Raw genomic sequence first — 14,350 nt, 5'->3', positions numbered from 1 at the left:
AATGTTGCCTTTTCTCTTTACCAACATGCTTGGGCATTCTGTCATTTAACAGCTGCGTGGTATGGTACGCTGTCTTAGGGTTATACTGTAATTCAACCACTCTGCTATTGATAGGCATTCATGTTGTTTATAATTTGTTATAAACAAGGTCGCAGGGAAGATCCTTGAACAGCTCATGGAGTGTCCAGCTCGTCTTTAGTTGTTTTTCCAGGAGCTAAGAATCAGGTGTGGTGATGTCAAAAGAACATGGGCTTGGAATCTGCCTGGGAGAGGAGCTGCTCATATGACTTTTTTTAAAAAAAAAAAAAAAGATTAATTTAGAGAGAGCACACAAGCAGGGGGAGGGGCAGAGGGAGACAGAGGATCCCAGGCAGACTCCATACTGAGTGTGGAACCCATCACCTGGCTCAGTCCCAGGACCCCGAGGTCATGACCTGAGCCAAAATCAAGAGTTGGCCACTCAACCGACTGAGCCACCCAGGCGCTCCTCATACGACTATTTAAAAGTGTTCCTTCTTGGGGCACCTGGGTGGCTCAGTTGATTAAGAGGCTGACTCTCGATTTTGGCTTGGGTCAGGAGCCATGTGAGATGGAGCCCTGAGTCAGCTCTGTGCTGGGTGTGGTCTGCTTAAGATTCTCTCCCTTTCCCTCTGCCCCTCCCCTACCCTCCTCCCTCTCTTGCTCTCTAAAAAAAAAAAATAAAGTGGTCCTTGATCTAGGAAAGGTTAGTGGGATCCCCTTTGATGCAGCCGTTTTAGGAAATAGAAGGGAAGAAGAACGTGTGTAGCCACCAGCTACGCACACTTGACACTGACCGGCCACTGAGGCAGGAGGGCCACTCCAGCTCATCTTCTCAACCTGCTCTGGAGTCAGAGAGACTTTGGTTCAAATGCCACACCCAACATGGGACTTGAACTCACGACCCTGAGATCAAGAGTCACGTGCTCTACCGACTGAGCCAGCCAGGCACCCCAAATGCTAGCTCTGAAATCCTGGCTCTATCCCTTAAAAGTTTTGATATTTACGATAAGTCATATCACATCTCAGAGCCCATTTCCTCACAGAATAGTTGTGAGGATGAGAGAGGTTATCTGGCATATGCAGGCACGAGATAAACAGCAACATGCTGTTAGCCGCGATCATTTTGCACTGACCCATTCATTCTTTGAGCTGTTTCCTACTGTAGACACCTGTTGCACACATTTCCAAGGCAGTCTCCTGATACCAGGCTGCAGGATACTTTTACTCAAAAGTAGAGCAGAGGGGCGCCTGGGTGGCACTGTGGTTAAGCATCCGACTCTGCTTTCGGCTCCGGATGATCTCAGGGTCGTGAGATGGAGCCCTGCATCGGACTCTGCTCAGCTCAGAGTCTGCTTAAGTTTCTCTCTCCCTCTGCCTCTCCCCCTCCCTCGCCTCGCACACACTCACTCGTGCTCTCCCTAAAATAAATCTTTATTTTTTGAAAAATATTTGTCAGAGAGAGCATAAGCAGGGGGGGAATGACAAGCAGAGGGAGAAGCAGCCTCCTGCTGAGCAAGGAGCCCAGTGCGGGACTCGATCCCAGGACCCTGGGGTCATGACCTGAGCCAAAGGCAGACGCCTAACCAACTGAGTCACCCAGGCATCCCTAGATGAATGAATCTTAAAAAAAAAAAAAAAACGGGAGGGGCGCCTGGGTGGCTGAGTCGTTAAGTGCCTGCCTTTGGCTTGGGTCATGATCCCAGGGTCCTGGGATGGAGCCCCACATCGGGCTCCCTGCTCAACGGGAAGCCTGCTTCTCCCTCTCCCACTCCCCCTGCTTGTGTTCCCTCTGTCGCTGTGTCTCTGTCAAATAAATAAAAATCTTAAGACAAAAAAGTAGAGCGGAATTGGCCATTGTGAAGACCAGATTTCTGACTCGCCTGCCCGTGTCTTCTGGAAAACAATAGGCATTAATTAATCATTTATTCAGTAACTAATGGGGGCTTACCACTTATTATGTGCCACAGGTTGTAGACTAGAGCCTTTTCCCTCCAGGAGCTGATAGTCTTCTCAGAGGTAAGACATAAGGAATTAAAAATAAAAGACATGCAGTAGATAAAGCAGCTGTCAAATAAGCAGTCTAGACTTCAGAGGGAGACAGCTATCACTTTTAGCTCAAGTGATGGGGAAGATTTCATCATAAAGATTTCATGATGGAATTGGAACTTAAGAGCCTTGAATGACAGGTGTATTTAGACAGCTGCTGTCACAGTCTGAGAATCATCAGTTTTGGTTTGGAGGGGAAATTCCCTATAGGCCAGGATATGTGCCTGGTGTCCCCCAAATGAAATGGAGCATATTTCCTCTAGAAACATTGGTGGGGTTTTTTTTTTATTTGATTTTTTTTTGGGGGGGGGTGGGTAGGAGGAGAGAGAATCTCAAGCAGGCTCCAGCCCTGCGTGGAGCCCAGCGTGGGACTCCGTCTCACGCCCCTGAGGTCACAACCTGAGCTGAAATCAAGAGTCGGACACTAAACTAACTGTGCCACCCAGGTGCCCCCTAGAAATACTGCTTTACATTTATTTAAACTACAATTCAGTGGTGGGCTATGTTCTGGTAGGTGGGAAGGTAGGTAGCTGGATAGAGGTAGGGAGAAAGGAAGAGAGAGGGAGAAACTACAAATGTACAAAATTATAAAGTGCGGGGACCTAAGGTAGGCATCTGAATGCGCTACCAATGGGAAACTCGGTCCCGCGCTTCTGAACAGCCAGTTTCCAGAGGAGACTTTGCGGTGCCACCTGTTTGCACGGTAGAAACTATAACGGGGAGGCGATGAAAGTTTCTGAGCAGAGGAGCAATATCAACATATTATTTTAAGAAAGTAGTCTGATGCAAGCATGCAGAGTGGATTTCTGCTGCTGAGCTTTCAAGGAGGTTACTGCTGAAGCCCAGGTGTGAGGGTAACAGCAGGAAGGGACAGATGCAAAGGACAATATGCAAACCACATCAACTAGAGAAAGCAGCATTGCAAAAAACAATCACAGAACTTACCTGGCAACTGGATTCATTTGCTAATTCAAAAAATACGTGAACGCCTACTAGGTGCCAGGCACTAAAGACCTAATGTGAGCCAAACAAGGCACATCCTCGTGGAGCTGACGGTACAATAGGGAAAGACGAGTCATTCCTTCACATTTGAGGGCTTCCCGTGTACGAGGCACTGACCTAGGGGAAGCATTAGCACTAAAAATGTTTAACTCTCTGCTTTCACAGAGCTGACATTCTGGCAGAGAATATGAATATTGGGGCGCCTGGGTGGCTCAGTCAGTTAAGCATCCAACTCTTGATCTTGGCTCAGGTCTTAATCTCAGGGTCATGAGTTCACGCCCCGAGTTGGGCTCCACACTGGGCATGGATCCTACTTAAAAAATATGTGTCTGAAGAGAAAGGAAGAGTGGGGACAGCAGCATGCAGAGATTCACCAGAACAGACAGTGACGCCATGGAGCGGGAGGGTGTGCTCCTTGTTCAAGAAGTTGGGCAGTGAATGAAAAGTGAAACGGAATGATGGTGATGAGAACAGTGGGGCCAAGTGAAGTATTTTTTTTCAGGATCACACAGGCAGAGGATGAGCAGCTGGTGGGGAGTGAGGGTCAAGTAGTAAGGGTTGAACATGGGCTAAGGGTACTTTATTTTTTAAAGATGTATTTATTTCGAGAGAAAGCATGCATGGGGGTGAGGGGCAGAGGGAGAGGGAGACAGAATCTCAAGCAGACTCCCTGCAGAGCAAGGAGCCCAATGCGGGACTCGAACCCACCACCCCAAGATCATGACCTGAGCCGAAATCAAGAGGCGGAAGTTTGACTGACTGAGCCACCCAGGCGCCCCAGCCTAAGAGCTCTTTAAAGAGCTCACCTGGCTCTTGAGGAGTCGGGAGTCGGGAAGTGCAGTATCACCAGTGGGGAGGCTGGGAGAGAAAAGGAGAGGGGACCTCAAGCCTGAGGCCTGTGACAGCCAGAGGCGCCTCTAGGGGAGCAGTAGGAGAGATGAAGGTTGGTGCAACAGAGGCCTGGAGGGAGCAATGAAATCCAGACTTCAGACTGGCGAGCAATGGAATCAAGCTGCTGACACGGGTAGTGGGAGAAGCAGACATGCTGTGGTTGTAAGTAGGTACAAGCAGGTGGCAAATAAGAATGAAGAACGGGAAGGGGAACTGAACACCCGGGACTTTAAATGAGGAGCCAAGATGGGATGCCTCGGACAAACTGGTCGTGTCCCTCCAAGAGGGAGGGAATAAAGGGAATTTTGATGGAACTGGAAATTGGCCTTGATCCCATCCGTGATGCCTGCTGCCATTCTGAGAGACTTGGCAACGGCCTTGCCCTGCCCTCAGGTCGCCCCCACAATCGAGTGAGCATTAAGTTCCTTGCTTGCAGGGACCATCCTGGCGCTCTCGGGGCCCCGGCACTTGGCGGGCACTGGTGTCTCTGTTGCATTCAAATGAAGCCACTCAGAGTGAGTTAGAAGGAACATCAGAAATAATGCAGCTGAACTCTCTCTTGAGTTTGTGTTCCGTGGGGTGTGGGCCAAGTTTGGGGCGTCACTGGAACACGGGGTCAAAAACCTCCCCCCGCCCTCCCAGCCAAACACTTCAGTAGGATTTCTCTCCCCTCTTTTAGATTAGATCCGTGGTTTTCTAAGTGTGGCCTGAGGAGCTCAAGGCTCCCTAAGACCCTTTCAAAGGATCTGCAAAGTGAAAACAGTTACATAATACTCGGATGTTACTTGCTTTTTCCACGCTCGCCTGCTTACGAGTGTATAGTAAGGTTTCCAGAGAGACTACGTGACGTGATATTGCAAGATTGAATGCAGAAGCAGACGTGAAAATCCAGACATTAAAGAGACATGAAAAGTGTAAAACAATGCCACTCTCCTCATTAAAATGGCTTTTGTTCTGGAAAACTGAGTTCTGTTATGGTTACTTATGGTAACATGTGATAGGCTTTTCATTTTTAAAAGAGTACAACTTATAAAAGTTGACCAGTTTTGATGTCGACAGTGGTATCAATAAGTAAGAGACGTAGAAGCAAGAGTTCTTTGGGGTCCTCAATAATTTTTCAAAGTGTAAAGGGGTCCTGAAGCCAATATGTTCGAGAAATGCTGGATTAGCTACTGCTGCACCCGGCTTCCCACCTCCCTTTTGTACGGGAGTCCAAATGGTGAGAAGGATCTAATGTAGCTTCCGACCGGCTGATGCCACCTCGACCAGAGAAATCAGTCCCAGAGAAGGTGACAGTGCATCCCATTCAGAGCACACTCAGGAGTGTCACACACAAACCCCACTGATGGGATAATCCTTGGACCAGTTTTTCCAGTTTCCTGAGCTTTGTTAGTATCAACACTATCTTTCTAGCCAGACAGGCTGCAGGGAACCCTCCTGACACAACTGGGGGACAGCACAGAAAGCCCTGGGGAATGACTGGGCTCCATCTCTTAGGAAAAGTGAAACCCATTCAGTCACTCCACAGAACTGCATGCCGACAACTGGGCTAGTTTCTCTCGTTGGATTCACCTTCCCAAATTATTGTTATCGAACAGCCCTGGGGCCTGGTGACCAGAGGATCGAGAAATAAAGGTTTTTCCCAGTTCTGCAAGCCAACTGGCTACATGACGTTAGAGATGCTCCTTTCCATCTGTATCTCAACTTTCATCCTCCTAAAACAAGGACCAGCCCCTTCGGGCCTCCCAGGCACCGCTCGAACAACGATGGTAAAGGGCTTTCCTGCCTGGGCACAGGGAAGACCCAGCCCGGTGCTCATGCACTTCTCATGTCGTGTCACAGATCCAAACACGGTAATCATCACTTCTCAAAAAGAATCTGATTTTAAGTTTGGAGCTTTTGGGGTACCTGGGTGGCACCCCAAAAGGCTTCAGCTCAGGTCATGATCCCAGGGTCCTGGGATGGAGCCCCACATTGGACTCCTGGCTCAGTGGGGAGCCTGCTTCTCCCTCTGCCTCTGCTTCTCCCCCTGCTCATGCTCTCTGTATCTCTCTGTCTCAAATGAATAAATAAAATCTTTAAAAAAAAAATAAAAAAGTTCGGAGCTTTTTACACTTCAGGCTCAAAAAGTTAACCAGGCATCTGCAAGTTCTGGGCCCAGCAGGAACTCCTGACCAAGAGCTCAGGACTTGTGACAGCTGTCATGCTAATGGTGCCTGTGGCTCAGTCCCTTCCCGTTGACAGGCCTGTTTTAACGCTCCTCATCCACCAAGCGAGCACCTCCCATGTGCCGGCCTCGTGGAGTGCGTCATCTCCCTCACTGCAGACCAGCCTGCGACCGTCCTGTCACCGCACAGATGAGGACATGTGGGCTCAGGTGGAGGAACATACTCTGGGTCACCTGGCTTAACATCAAGCGGTGAAGTTAAGGTTCCAACCTGCCCTCAAGTTCACACGGCTCCCCAGCAGTACGCCGTACAGAGCGAAAGCGCTGTCTGTGTTTCCTTAAAAACCTCTCAGGACCTAGATCTTTCAGTGAGGCTTTTCCTGTTTCTGCCTATTGTTCTAATTTAGAAAGGCTTGAAGCAATTTACCACACGTCCATACAGCCTCCTACTTAGAAAAACAGTCCTAACAACTGATCTTGTTTCAGAATCTGCTCTCAGTAAAATGTTACCTCCAAATCCCTGCAAACAGAAGAATCAATCCCACAGGTCCCTTGCCCCTCTCCCAAGCGGGCATCAGCAAGGAGCCGAAGGGAACTTCCCTGGAGGTTTGGTTCCTAGAAGGGATGTGAAGCCTGTCACCCTCTCCCACATTTTAAAATAATCTTGATGCCCAGAATTCCAGAGGCTCCCAGAGTTAGGTGAAGGGGTGAGAGGCTCAGTTTAGTTCTCCCTGGGTTAGCTAAGGGCACGTCATTTTGTCACTGCCTTTTGGAGGCATGAAGAGAAAGATGGGGTCTCCTCCCTCAAGGATCACTACGAGTCCTCGGGAATAACTGTCTTTTCTAAAGCAAGTGTCCTATGAATGGGGTGAGGTATTGATCAGCCACAGCATCCAGGGGGAGCCCTGGGCCAGTCACCCAGAGCCGCTCAGCCACATACTCCGTGTGCAGCACGAGGACATGAAAGGGCTGGAGGCACCGCTACAAAGAATGGAAAATGCTAGGCCCTAACTAGCCGGCACAGAAGAGCAAAGCCAGGGATATGTGCTCTGGGGACAGACTACCACTGATGAGCCATATGACCCCAGGTGAATGACTGCTCACTCTCCCAAATCCTCTCCTCTGGAGAACAGTAACCACAGAGAACCTATTTCATAGGCGGAGAGGATTAAATGAAAAATGCCAAATGTCATCAGTTATAAACACTTTGTAACTTTGAGAACAAGAGATTCTTAGAGCTTCCATCCCAAATCCCACATTTTACAGATGTGAACACTGGCCCAGAGAGGCTGGACGGCTTGCCCAAGGGGAAACAGCTTTGCTTCTCTGCAGCTCAGCGCCACTTCCTCCTGGGTGTTCACACAGGGCTGCTGTTTCTGGGGGTGCCAGGCCTCCCTCTGGGCTGACACGGTCCTCTGTGCCTGCTCCACTGTCAGGCCTGTGACAGCCCTTCGAGGCTCACTTCCCGGGAGCCCACGCCCCCCTGCAGACTCAGGGAAAGCAATTCAGCATGCTCTGGGAGACTCTGAGTCATCTCTGTCTGTGAATCAACCTCCATCCATCCATCCTGAACAGAGAGATCTCACCCTCCTCCAGTTTCTGGAACTAAAACCTGGTGTTTTTCTTTTGGATCTTGCTTACTGAGTATCTTCTACCTCTCAGTACATCAGGTTTCCCTCCCAATTTTACACCGGGGGCTGAACGCCAAAGATGGACAAAAGCATCTGTTCTAAGATCCTGGAGGAAACACTGAAGACCACACCTCAGAGCTTACAGAGCTTTCCCAGCCGGAGGCCCCCTCACACAGAAACTTCATCTGCCACCCCATGGCTGACTGGCAGAGCTGACCACATGTGCAGACAGCTTGCTGGACATCAGCCCCAGGCAGCTGAGAGGATGCTGATGACCATCTGAATCCCAGAAGCAGGGAAGAGTTACCATGGCTACCAAAAGCTGCCCCCATTGGCTGCTCTGGCTCTGGGGACTGACTCAGCCGACCTCTCCAGCTCCCCTGCAGCCGGGGGAGTCTACGGTTACCCTGAGCCAGCTGAGCCCATGCCCGCTGCAAGAAAATAGGAAGTCCTGTGACACAGAAGGTTTGGGCATAGAAAGCAAGGATTTCATCATAAGTATCTCAGAGGTCACCTTGCCTTACTCATCAGAAGTGCTGAGTCATGGGGCTACTTTCTACCTCTGCTGCATTAATAAGCCACGCCTTGATTTTTTGGTACAACATTTTAGACCTTTTACAAAATGAGTTCGCTACCACCACATTTAATTTTCCTTCCTTTTACAGCTCTGGCCAGTCATTTCGGTAGAGATTTATTCCGTATTGTGACCAGGGAAACAGCCCAGAAAAACTTGCGTCACTGGGCCCAGAGGGAAACAGCCCAGAAAAACTTGCGTGCTCCATCAGACAGGACGTGTGGATCACGAGCCTTCTAAGAACGAGGAGGAAGGAAGTCATTCATAAAGGAGGCAGATGCTGAGCTGTAGCTTTGCTTTCCTCCAGCAAGTCCTCTGACTCCAGGAATGTGGCTCGTTCTTACTCCACAGAGGGGATGGACTTCTCTTTTAAACTTGACTGCCAGAAGCTGCCAACCTTTCTGAGTCAGGACAGACAAGTGGCGGATTCGACCCCTGCATTTTCCATACTTGGTGAGATCACGGGCCTGGCTGCACACCTCCCGAACACCCGACCTCAGGACAGAGAAGCGTGTAGATTTCTGCAAGACCTGCCAGAGCAGGAGAGGCACCCAGAAGCCAGAGCGCTGCCGATGCTCACGAGAACGGCTGCAAGCCTTGCCTTATTCCTGGTGCACAAAGCTTCCTGTTTAATGGCTGCTTAAGAGATTTTAAAAAATCTGCTTATATCAAGATTAAATCAAAGCCTTTATTAAACATTCCTCCTTCAAACAACCCGCATTTGAACCAGTACCCCTCCCTGACTCGTGAACTGCGAGGGCGCCATGTCACGTTCACCCGACAGGGGTCAGATCCAATCAGGCCGCACAACACTGCAAAGCCACGCCAAGACACAGAACCCCGGGCCAACCTCCACGGGTCGGTGCCCCACTCAGGATCTAGGCAGAGGCTGGTAGCACTGGCTCCCGAAGCAGAGCTCAAGCGCAGGGGAAGAGGAACCGTAAGTCTGACCCCACCTGTTCCAGACCTAGCCATGCTCAGCTAGATGATCAGCTCTTGGCTACCATTTGGTGAGGCTCACCCATGTGCTTTTTCGTCTCTTCTCCAAAGAAAAAGGTGAGAGATGGAGGAGGCAATTTTCAGTTGTGTGTGGGTTTAAGGCTTTGGCTGTGGTCTGTTGAAATATTAAAATACTTTCTGGGAATGCCACCTCCTAAGCTCCCCATCGGAACAAACGTATTTTCAAAAATGAAAACATTGAACAAAGAGGTGGAGCCCGGTGCGTGGGGCCCGGGCCTATCAGGTCAGGATGGTGTCATCCACCGGCTCCGTGGAGTCGGCCTGGCTGGCCAGCTTCTTCAGGGACCGGCGGGTGCACTCATTCAGCACCTCCAAACTGGCCACATCCAGGATCTTGGAGAGGGCCTTTAGGGAAGATGGAAAGGAGGAGACGTTGTCAGAAAACTTGACTTCAGGTTTCTTCAAGCCAAGGCAAAAACGAGTGTTAACCTCAGAACTAGAAGCGCTATGGTGGAATCTGACAAAATAAAGGAGTCCGGGAAGCCAAGAAAACCATGCCTCATGCTTTTCATGTGCTGGGAAGGGGTGGGGTGGGGGCAGGGAGGGTTTTCGGTGCTCTTAAGGACCTGGGGTTGGGGGAGGGGGGGTGGGACCTGGCTGGCTGGGTCGGTGGAGCATGCTACTCTTGATCTTGGGGTGTGAGTTCAAGCCCCACGTTGGGTGTAGAGATTACTTAAAAAATTAAAAATTAAAAAAGAAAAAAGTGCCTGGGGGCGGAGGAATGCGTGAGCAGGGCTCTGGGCTTCACCAGGCGGCCCTCCTGGGCTTGGTTTCATAGGTTTGGGTGCCATGTGACACTCTATCTGGAGAAAGGGCTCTGTTGCCAAAAGAAGCCTGAACACCACAGGAACAGAGGACTGTTTTAGGCACTAGACCAGTCACCTGACCACAATCTGCCCCCAACACTCGGCATACGGGGTGGCGGAGCGGAGCCTGATACTTAAAGGCGCCGCACAGGAGAGCACTGAGCCGAGCGGCTGCGGCAAGCACCCACCTGGAACACCTCTTCGCCCTGACGCATCTTGAGGAGGTTGACGATCGCCTGGTCGCTGTAGGCCCTCACGACAGTGTTTTTATCCTTGGTGTTGTCCAGAAGAGCCTTCAGGATGGGTTTGATGGCCTGGGGGTCCAGGGGAGGCAGCGGGTCCTTGTTTGCCCACCAGATCATCTTCTCTGCCACGAGCCTGATGTCACTGGATGGGTTCTGCAGACACTGTGAAGAGGACCACAAGCTTTTCGTCAGGCACAGCCAGTCTGTTTGTCAAGGAAGCCCAGATTTCCACCCTGACACTCCCTCTTCATCTGGAAACTGACCCCACTGCTCCCTTCTGAGGCCTGCCTTCCCCCTCGTGGGTGGGTGATAGACAAGCTGTGACTCGGCCCATCTCTCTCCCTTTTGCTCACTACTCCTGGCCCACACGGGGCTTTCACTTCCTCAGACACACCCGCTCCTTCCTACCCTCAGACCTCCGCACTGGCTGGTCCCACTGCCCGGGACGTGCCTGCCCCCGGTCCTCGCACGGTTGGCTCCTCTCCTCCTTCAGGCCGCAGCTCAGATGTCCGCCCTCAGAGGTCTCTGCTGACAACCCTCTCTAAAGTAGGGTCCCCCCCATCCCTGCAGGCTTTCTGTGCATCTCCAACTCCACAGATCTTGTCTGCCCCATGCACCTCCACGCCTGGAGGGTCTAGCACAGCCGGGTGCAGGGAGGATCCTACGTAAACATTGATGAAGAGCCGCGTGCAAGGTGAGGCCGTCACACGAGCTCGATCTAATGGGGGCCCTGAGAACTTTCAGCAGGGCTCCCGGGTCTGCAGGAACCTCACCACTCAATCAAGGGCCACACGCCAGCAGCACTGACATCGCCTGGGAGCTGGTTACAAAGGCAGAGTCTCACACTGGGCCCCACCTCTTAGAAAGCAGATGCTGGTTCTGATCTGTGCGCACACTAAGCTGGAGCAGCATACTTTACGACACGGGCGGCAGGGCGCTGTCCGGCTCCCCGGCTCTCCTAACTGGGGCCCTGCAGCCACCGCAATAACCATAGTAGGTGCCATGCCAGTGAAAAGGAGGTGGGGAGGAAAAGATTTATTAAGATTTGAACCCAGGTCTGCCCCAAAGTTTGCTAAATCCAGATGCCTAGAAAAAATGCCTAAGAGAGTGGTTCTTAAAGGTCTTATGTGCAGAATAAATAGCTCTCAACACTTCAGTATCAGAAAAGAAAGAATACAATTTTAAGAATGGCAAAAGATGTCAATAAACACTCCACCAAGTGCATGTGGGGCTGGCTAAAAAGCACATAAAAATTGTTCTACAGGGGTGCCTGGCTGGCGCAGTGGGTTAACCCTCCCACCACTCTTGGTTTCAGCTCAGGTGGTGATCTCAGGGTCGTGAGATCGAGCCTCACATCAGGCTCTACACTCAATGTGGAGTCTGCTTGAGATCCTCTCCTTCCCCCTCTGCCCCTCCCCTCACTCACATGTGCGCCTGCTCTCTCTCTCGAAGCTCTAAAAATAAATAAAATCTCAAAAAAAAAGGGGTTCTACATCATTAGCCACAAATGCAAATTAAACCATGATGTGATACCACAGCACATGTTTGAGAAAGGATAAAATTAAAACAAAGAAATATTTTTAAAAATATATAAAAAATATAAAAATATAAAAATAAAAAATATTAAAAATATATAAAATATAAAAAATATATAAAAAATATATAAAAATACATAAAATTTAAAAAATATATAAAACAGTGGTTCTTTTTTTTTTTTAAAGATTTTATTTATTTATTTGACAGAGACAGAGGGAGAGAGACAGCGAGAGAGGGAACACAAGCAGGGGGAGTGGGAGAGGGAGAAGCAGGCTTCCCACAGAGCAGGGAGCTCAATGCGGGGCTCGATCCCAGGACCCTGGGATCATGACCTGAGCCGAAGGCAGTCGCTTAACCAACTGAGCCACCCAGGCATCCCTAAAATAGTGGTTCTTGACTTGTGGTCGCAGGTCTACTTGAGAATCTGACAGGAAATCAGGCACTCTTCCAGAGAAAAAAGCACAGAGAACTACTCTGTGTTCCACTCCCAAGGGTTCGGAGATCTCCCTGACACAGCCAGTCTGACAGCACACTTCCAGTGTTCTCTGGTCATGGGTGCTTCACACAGGCCAGGCTGCCCCTACTCACCTTAATGAATAGGCTGGAGAGTTTGGCTGGCAACTGTCCTCCTCCTGTCTCGATGTGATGCTTCATCAGGAAGCCCATGCCCCGGATCCCACTCACCGCAATGGGGATCTGTGGGGAGAGGACAGAGTTGGAGGGGGCGGCACTCTGCCCCTTCCTCAGAGCAGCAGGGACAGGCTCTGTCCTGTCCCCAGTAATCTCCAGGACCCTGGCCCCTCACACAAGCAACCCTCCCCCCACCAAACAACTTCACATCCAAGATTTCATTTATTTATTTGACAGAGAGAGATACAGTGAGAGAGGGAACACCAGCAAGGGGGAGTGGGAGAGGGAGAAGCAGGCTTCCTGCGGAGCAGTGAGCCCGATATGGGACTCGATCCCAGGACCCTGGGACCATGACCTGAGCCGAAGGCAGTTGCTTAACAACTGAGCCACCCAGGAGCCCAAACAACTTCACATCCAAGACTCCTTGACAGCTCTCTTGCAGACAGGCTGCCCTGGCTAAGAGGCAGACAAAGCCTATGTCACGGCTTCCAGGAGTGGAGTTCAGAGACCTTCTGACCTCGAAGGGACCTCTAGATGCTCCCACCCAAACTCCTCATTGTTTACAGATGACGGAACTGAGGCCCAAGGAGATCAAGTGGTGGCCCAAGGGCACAGAAAATTACTGGCAAAGGCAAAATTCGAACCCAGGCCTCTCACCGCCCAGTCTGGGGTCCAGCCCCCACCCAACCCCCCCCCCCAGTGCTACGTCAACAAGGCTATAGCGGTGGAATTTGGGCTAGAGGAGGGGGAGGACGGGTCTGGTTGCCCCTAAGCCTTACCCTGTCTGCCATGGCATTGCTGAGGATCATGTCCTGAACTTCACTGCTATACCTGCCCGCACAGAGTCTGCTGGGAGCCACGTTCACAGCCACGGACAGTGCCAGGCTCCGCCCATGCCGAACCATCCAGTCAATGCCAGACACGTCCGCTGAGTGGAAGGACACAACTGGATCAACCTGCACTTTACGGTATGCCCCTACCACCCGTGAAGCCCCCAGGCCTAGCCCACCTGAGCCCGGCGGTAATCCCAGTCCACACTGCACCCGGACCTCCCTGTCCAATGTGGCAAGTTAAGGAGAGGTCTTTCTCAAGCTGCTTCAGACTCGCAGCTGTGTTCTCTAAGCAGAGATGCAAGGGGCTACAGGACCACTGGAAACTCCATTTTGCTTCAAGAGCTCAATTCCCCAGGAGAGGCTAGCTGCCAGAAGATCCTCCCGAGGCGAAGGGGAGACAGGCCCTGCAGCGGCTCGCCAGTGCAGAGGAGACCTACCCAGCAAGCACTGCTGAAGAACAGCACCGAGCTCCTCTTCAGTCAGGAAGGCACACAGCTCCCCCAGGCAGCCAGCCGAGGAGACACGGGTATTGTCCTGACAGGACACAGAAGGGAGTGAAAGGCGGCGGGAGCCGAACCACCAGCTCCAAGGTCGGGGGGCCAGGCCCTCTGCCCAGGATGGAGGGCAGGGGAGGCGGCAGAACAAGGCAACTCGGGAGCGCTAAATCCTGTTCTCGCTCCAGGCACTCGGGCTCCTGCTGCCAGAGCGGGACTGCCATTCCCGCAACTGCCACTGGCTGTGGAGTGAACCCCCACACACCCAGCACTCCGCTCAATTACAGAAAACGCCAGTGTGTGTGTGTGCATACGATAATCATCACCGTAATAGCAACAATAACCGTATTTACGGAGCACCTTTCTTCTTAGAAAGTCGGAATGTTTTCAGTGTGTTCTCTCAATTACTCTCAACAGCCCTGGGAGGCAGGGAGGAGCACAGAGAGGGGCGGCC

The 14,350-nt window shown here is 51.2% G+C and overlaps 1 protein-coding gene across 3 annotated transcripts in view; it reads right to left on the bottom strand.

Moving 5' to 3' along the window:
* Positions 1-8,381: 8,381 nt before the first annotated feature.
* GCN1 (GCN1 activator of EIF2AK4) overlaps positions 8,382-14,350 on the bottom strand; it is a 59,365-nt gene continuing 53,396 nt past the window's right edge. For all 3 annotated transcript variants that reach the window (XM_036081960.2, XM_078060908.1, XM_078060907.1), the window contains 5 exons: positions 13,840-13,936; positions 13,349-13,497; positions 12,528-12,635; positions 10,347-10,565; positions 8,382-9,697 (listed from right to left, as the gene is read on the bottom strand). In XM_036081960.2, the coding sequence (XP_035937853.2) occupies positions 9,572-9,697; positions 10,347-10,565; positions 12,528-12,635; positions 13,349-13,497; positions 13,840-13,936 (699 nt within the window). In that variant the 3' untranslated portion in view covers positions 8,382-9,571. The remainder of the gene's footprint in view (positions 9,698-10,346; positions 10,566-12,527; positions 12,636-13,348; positions 13,498-13,839; positions 13,937-14,350) is intronic.

The sequence above is a fragment of the Halichoerus grypus genome, chromosome 13, assembly GCF_964656455.1.
Source record: "Halichoerus grypus chromosome 13, mHalGry1.hap1.1, whole genome shotgun sequence".
Lineage (NCBI taxonomy): Eukaryota > Metazoa > Chordata > Mammalia > Carnivora > Phocidae > Halichoerus > Halichoerus grypus.
The sequence above is the reverse complement of the archived record's forward strand: the minus strand, read 5'-3'. Positions and strand labels throughout refer to the sequence as shown.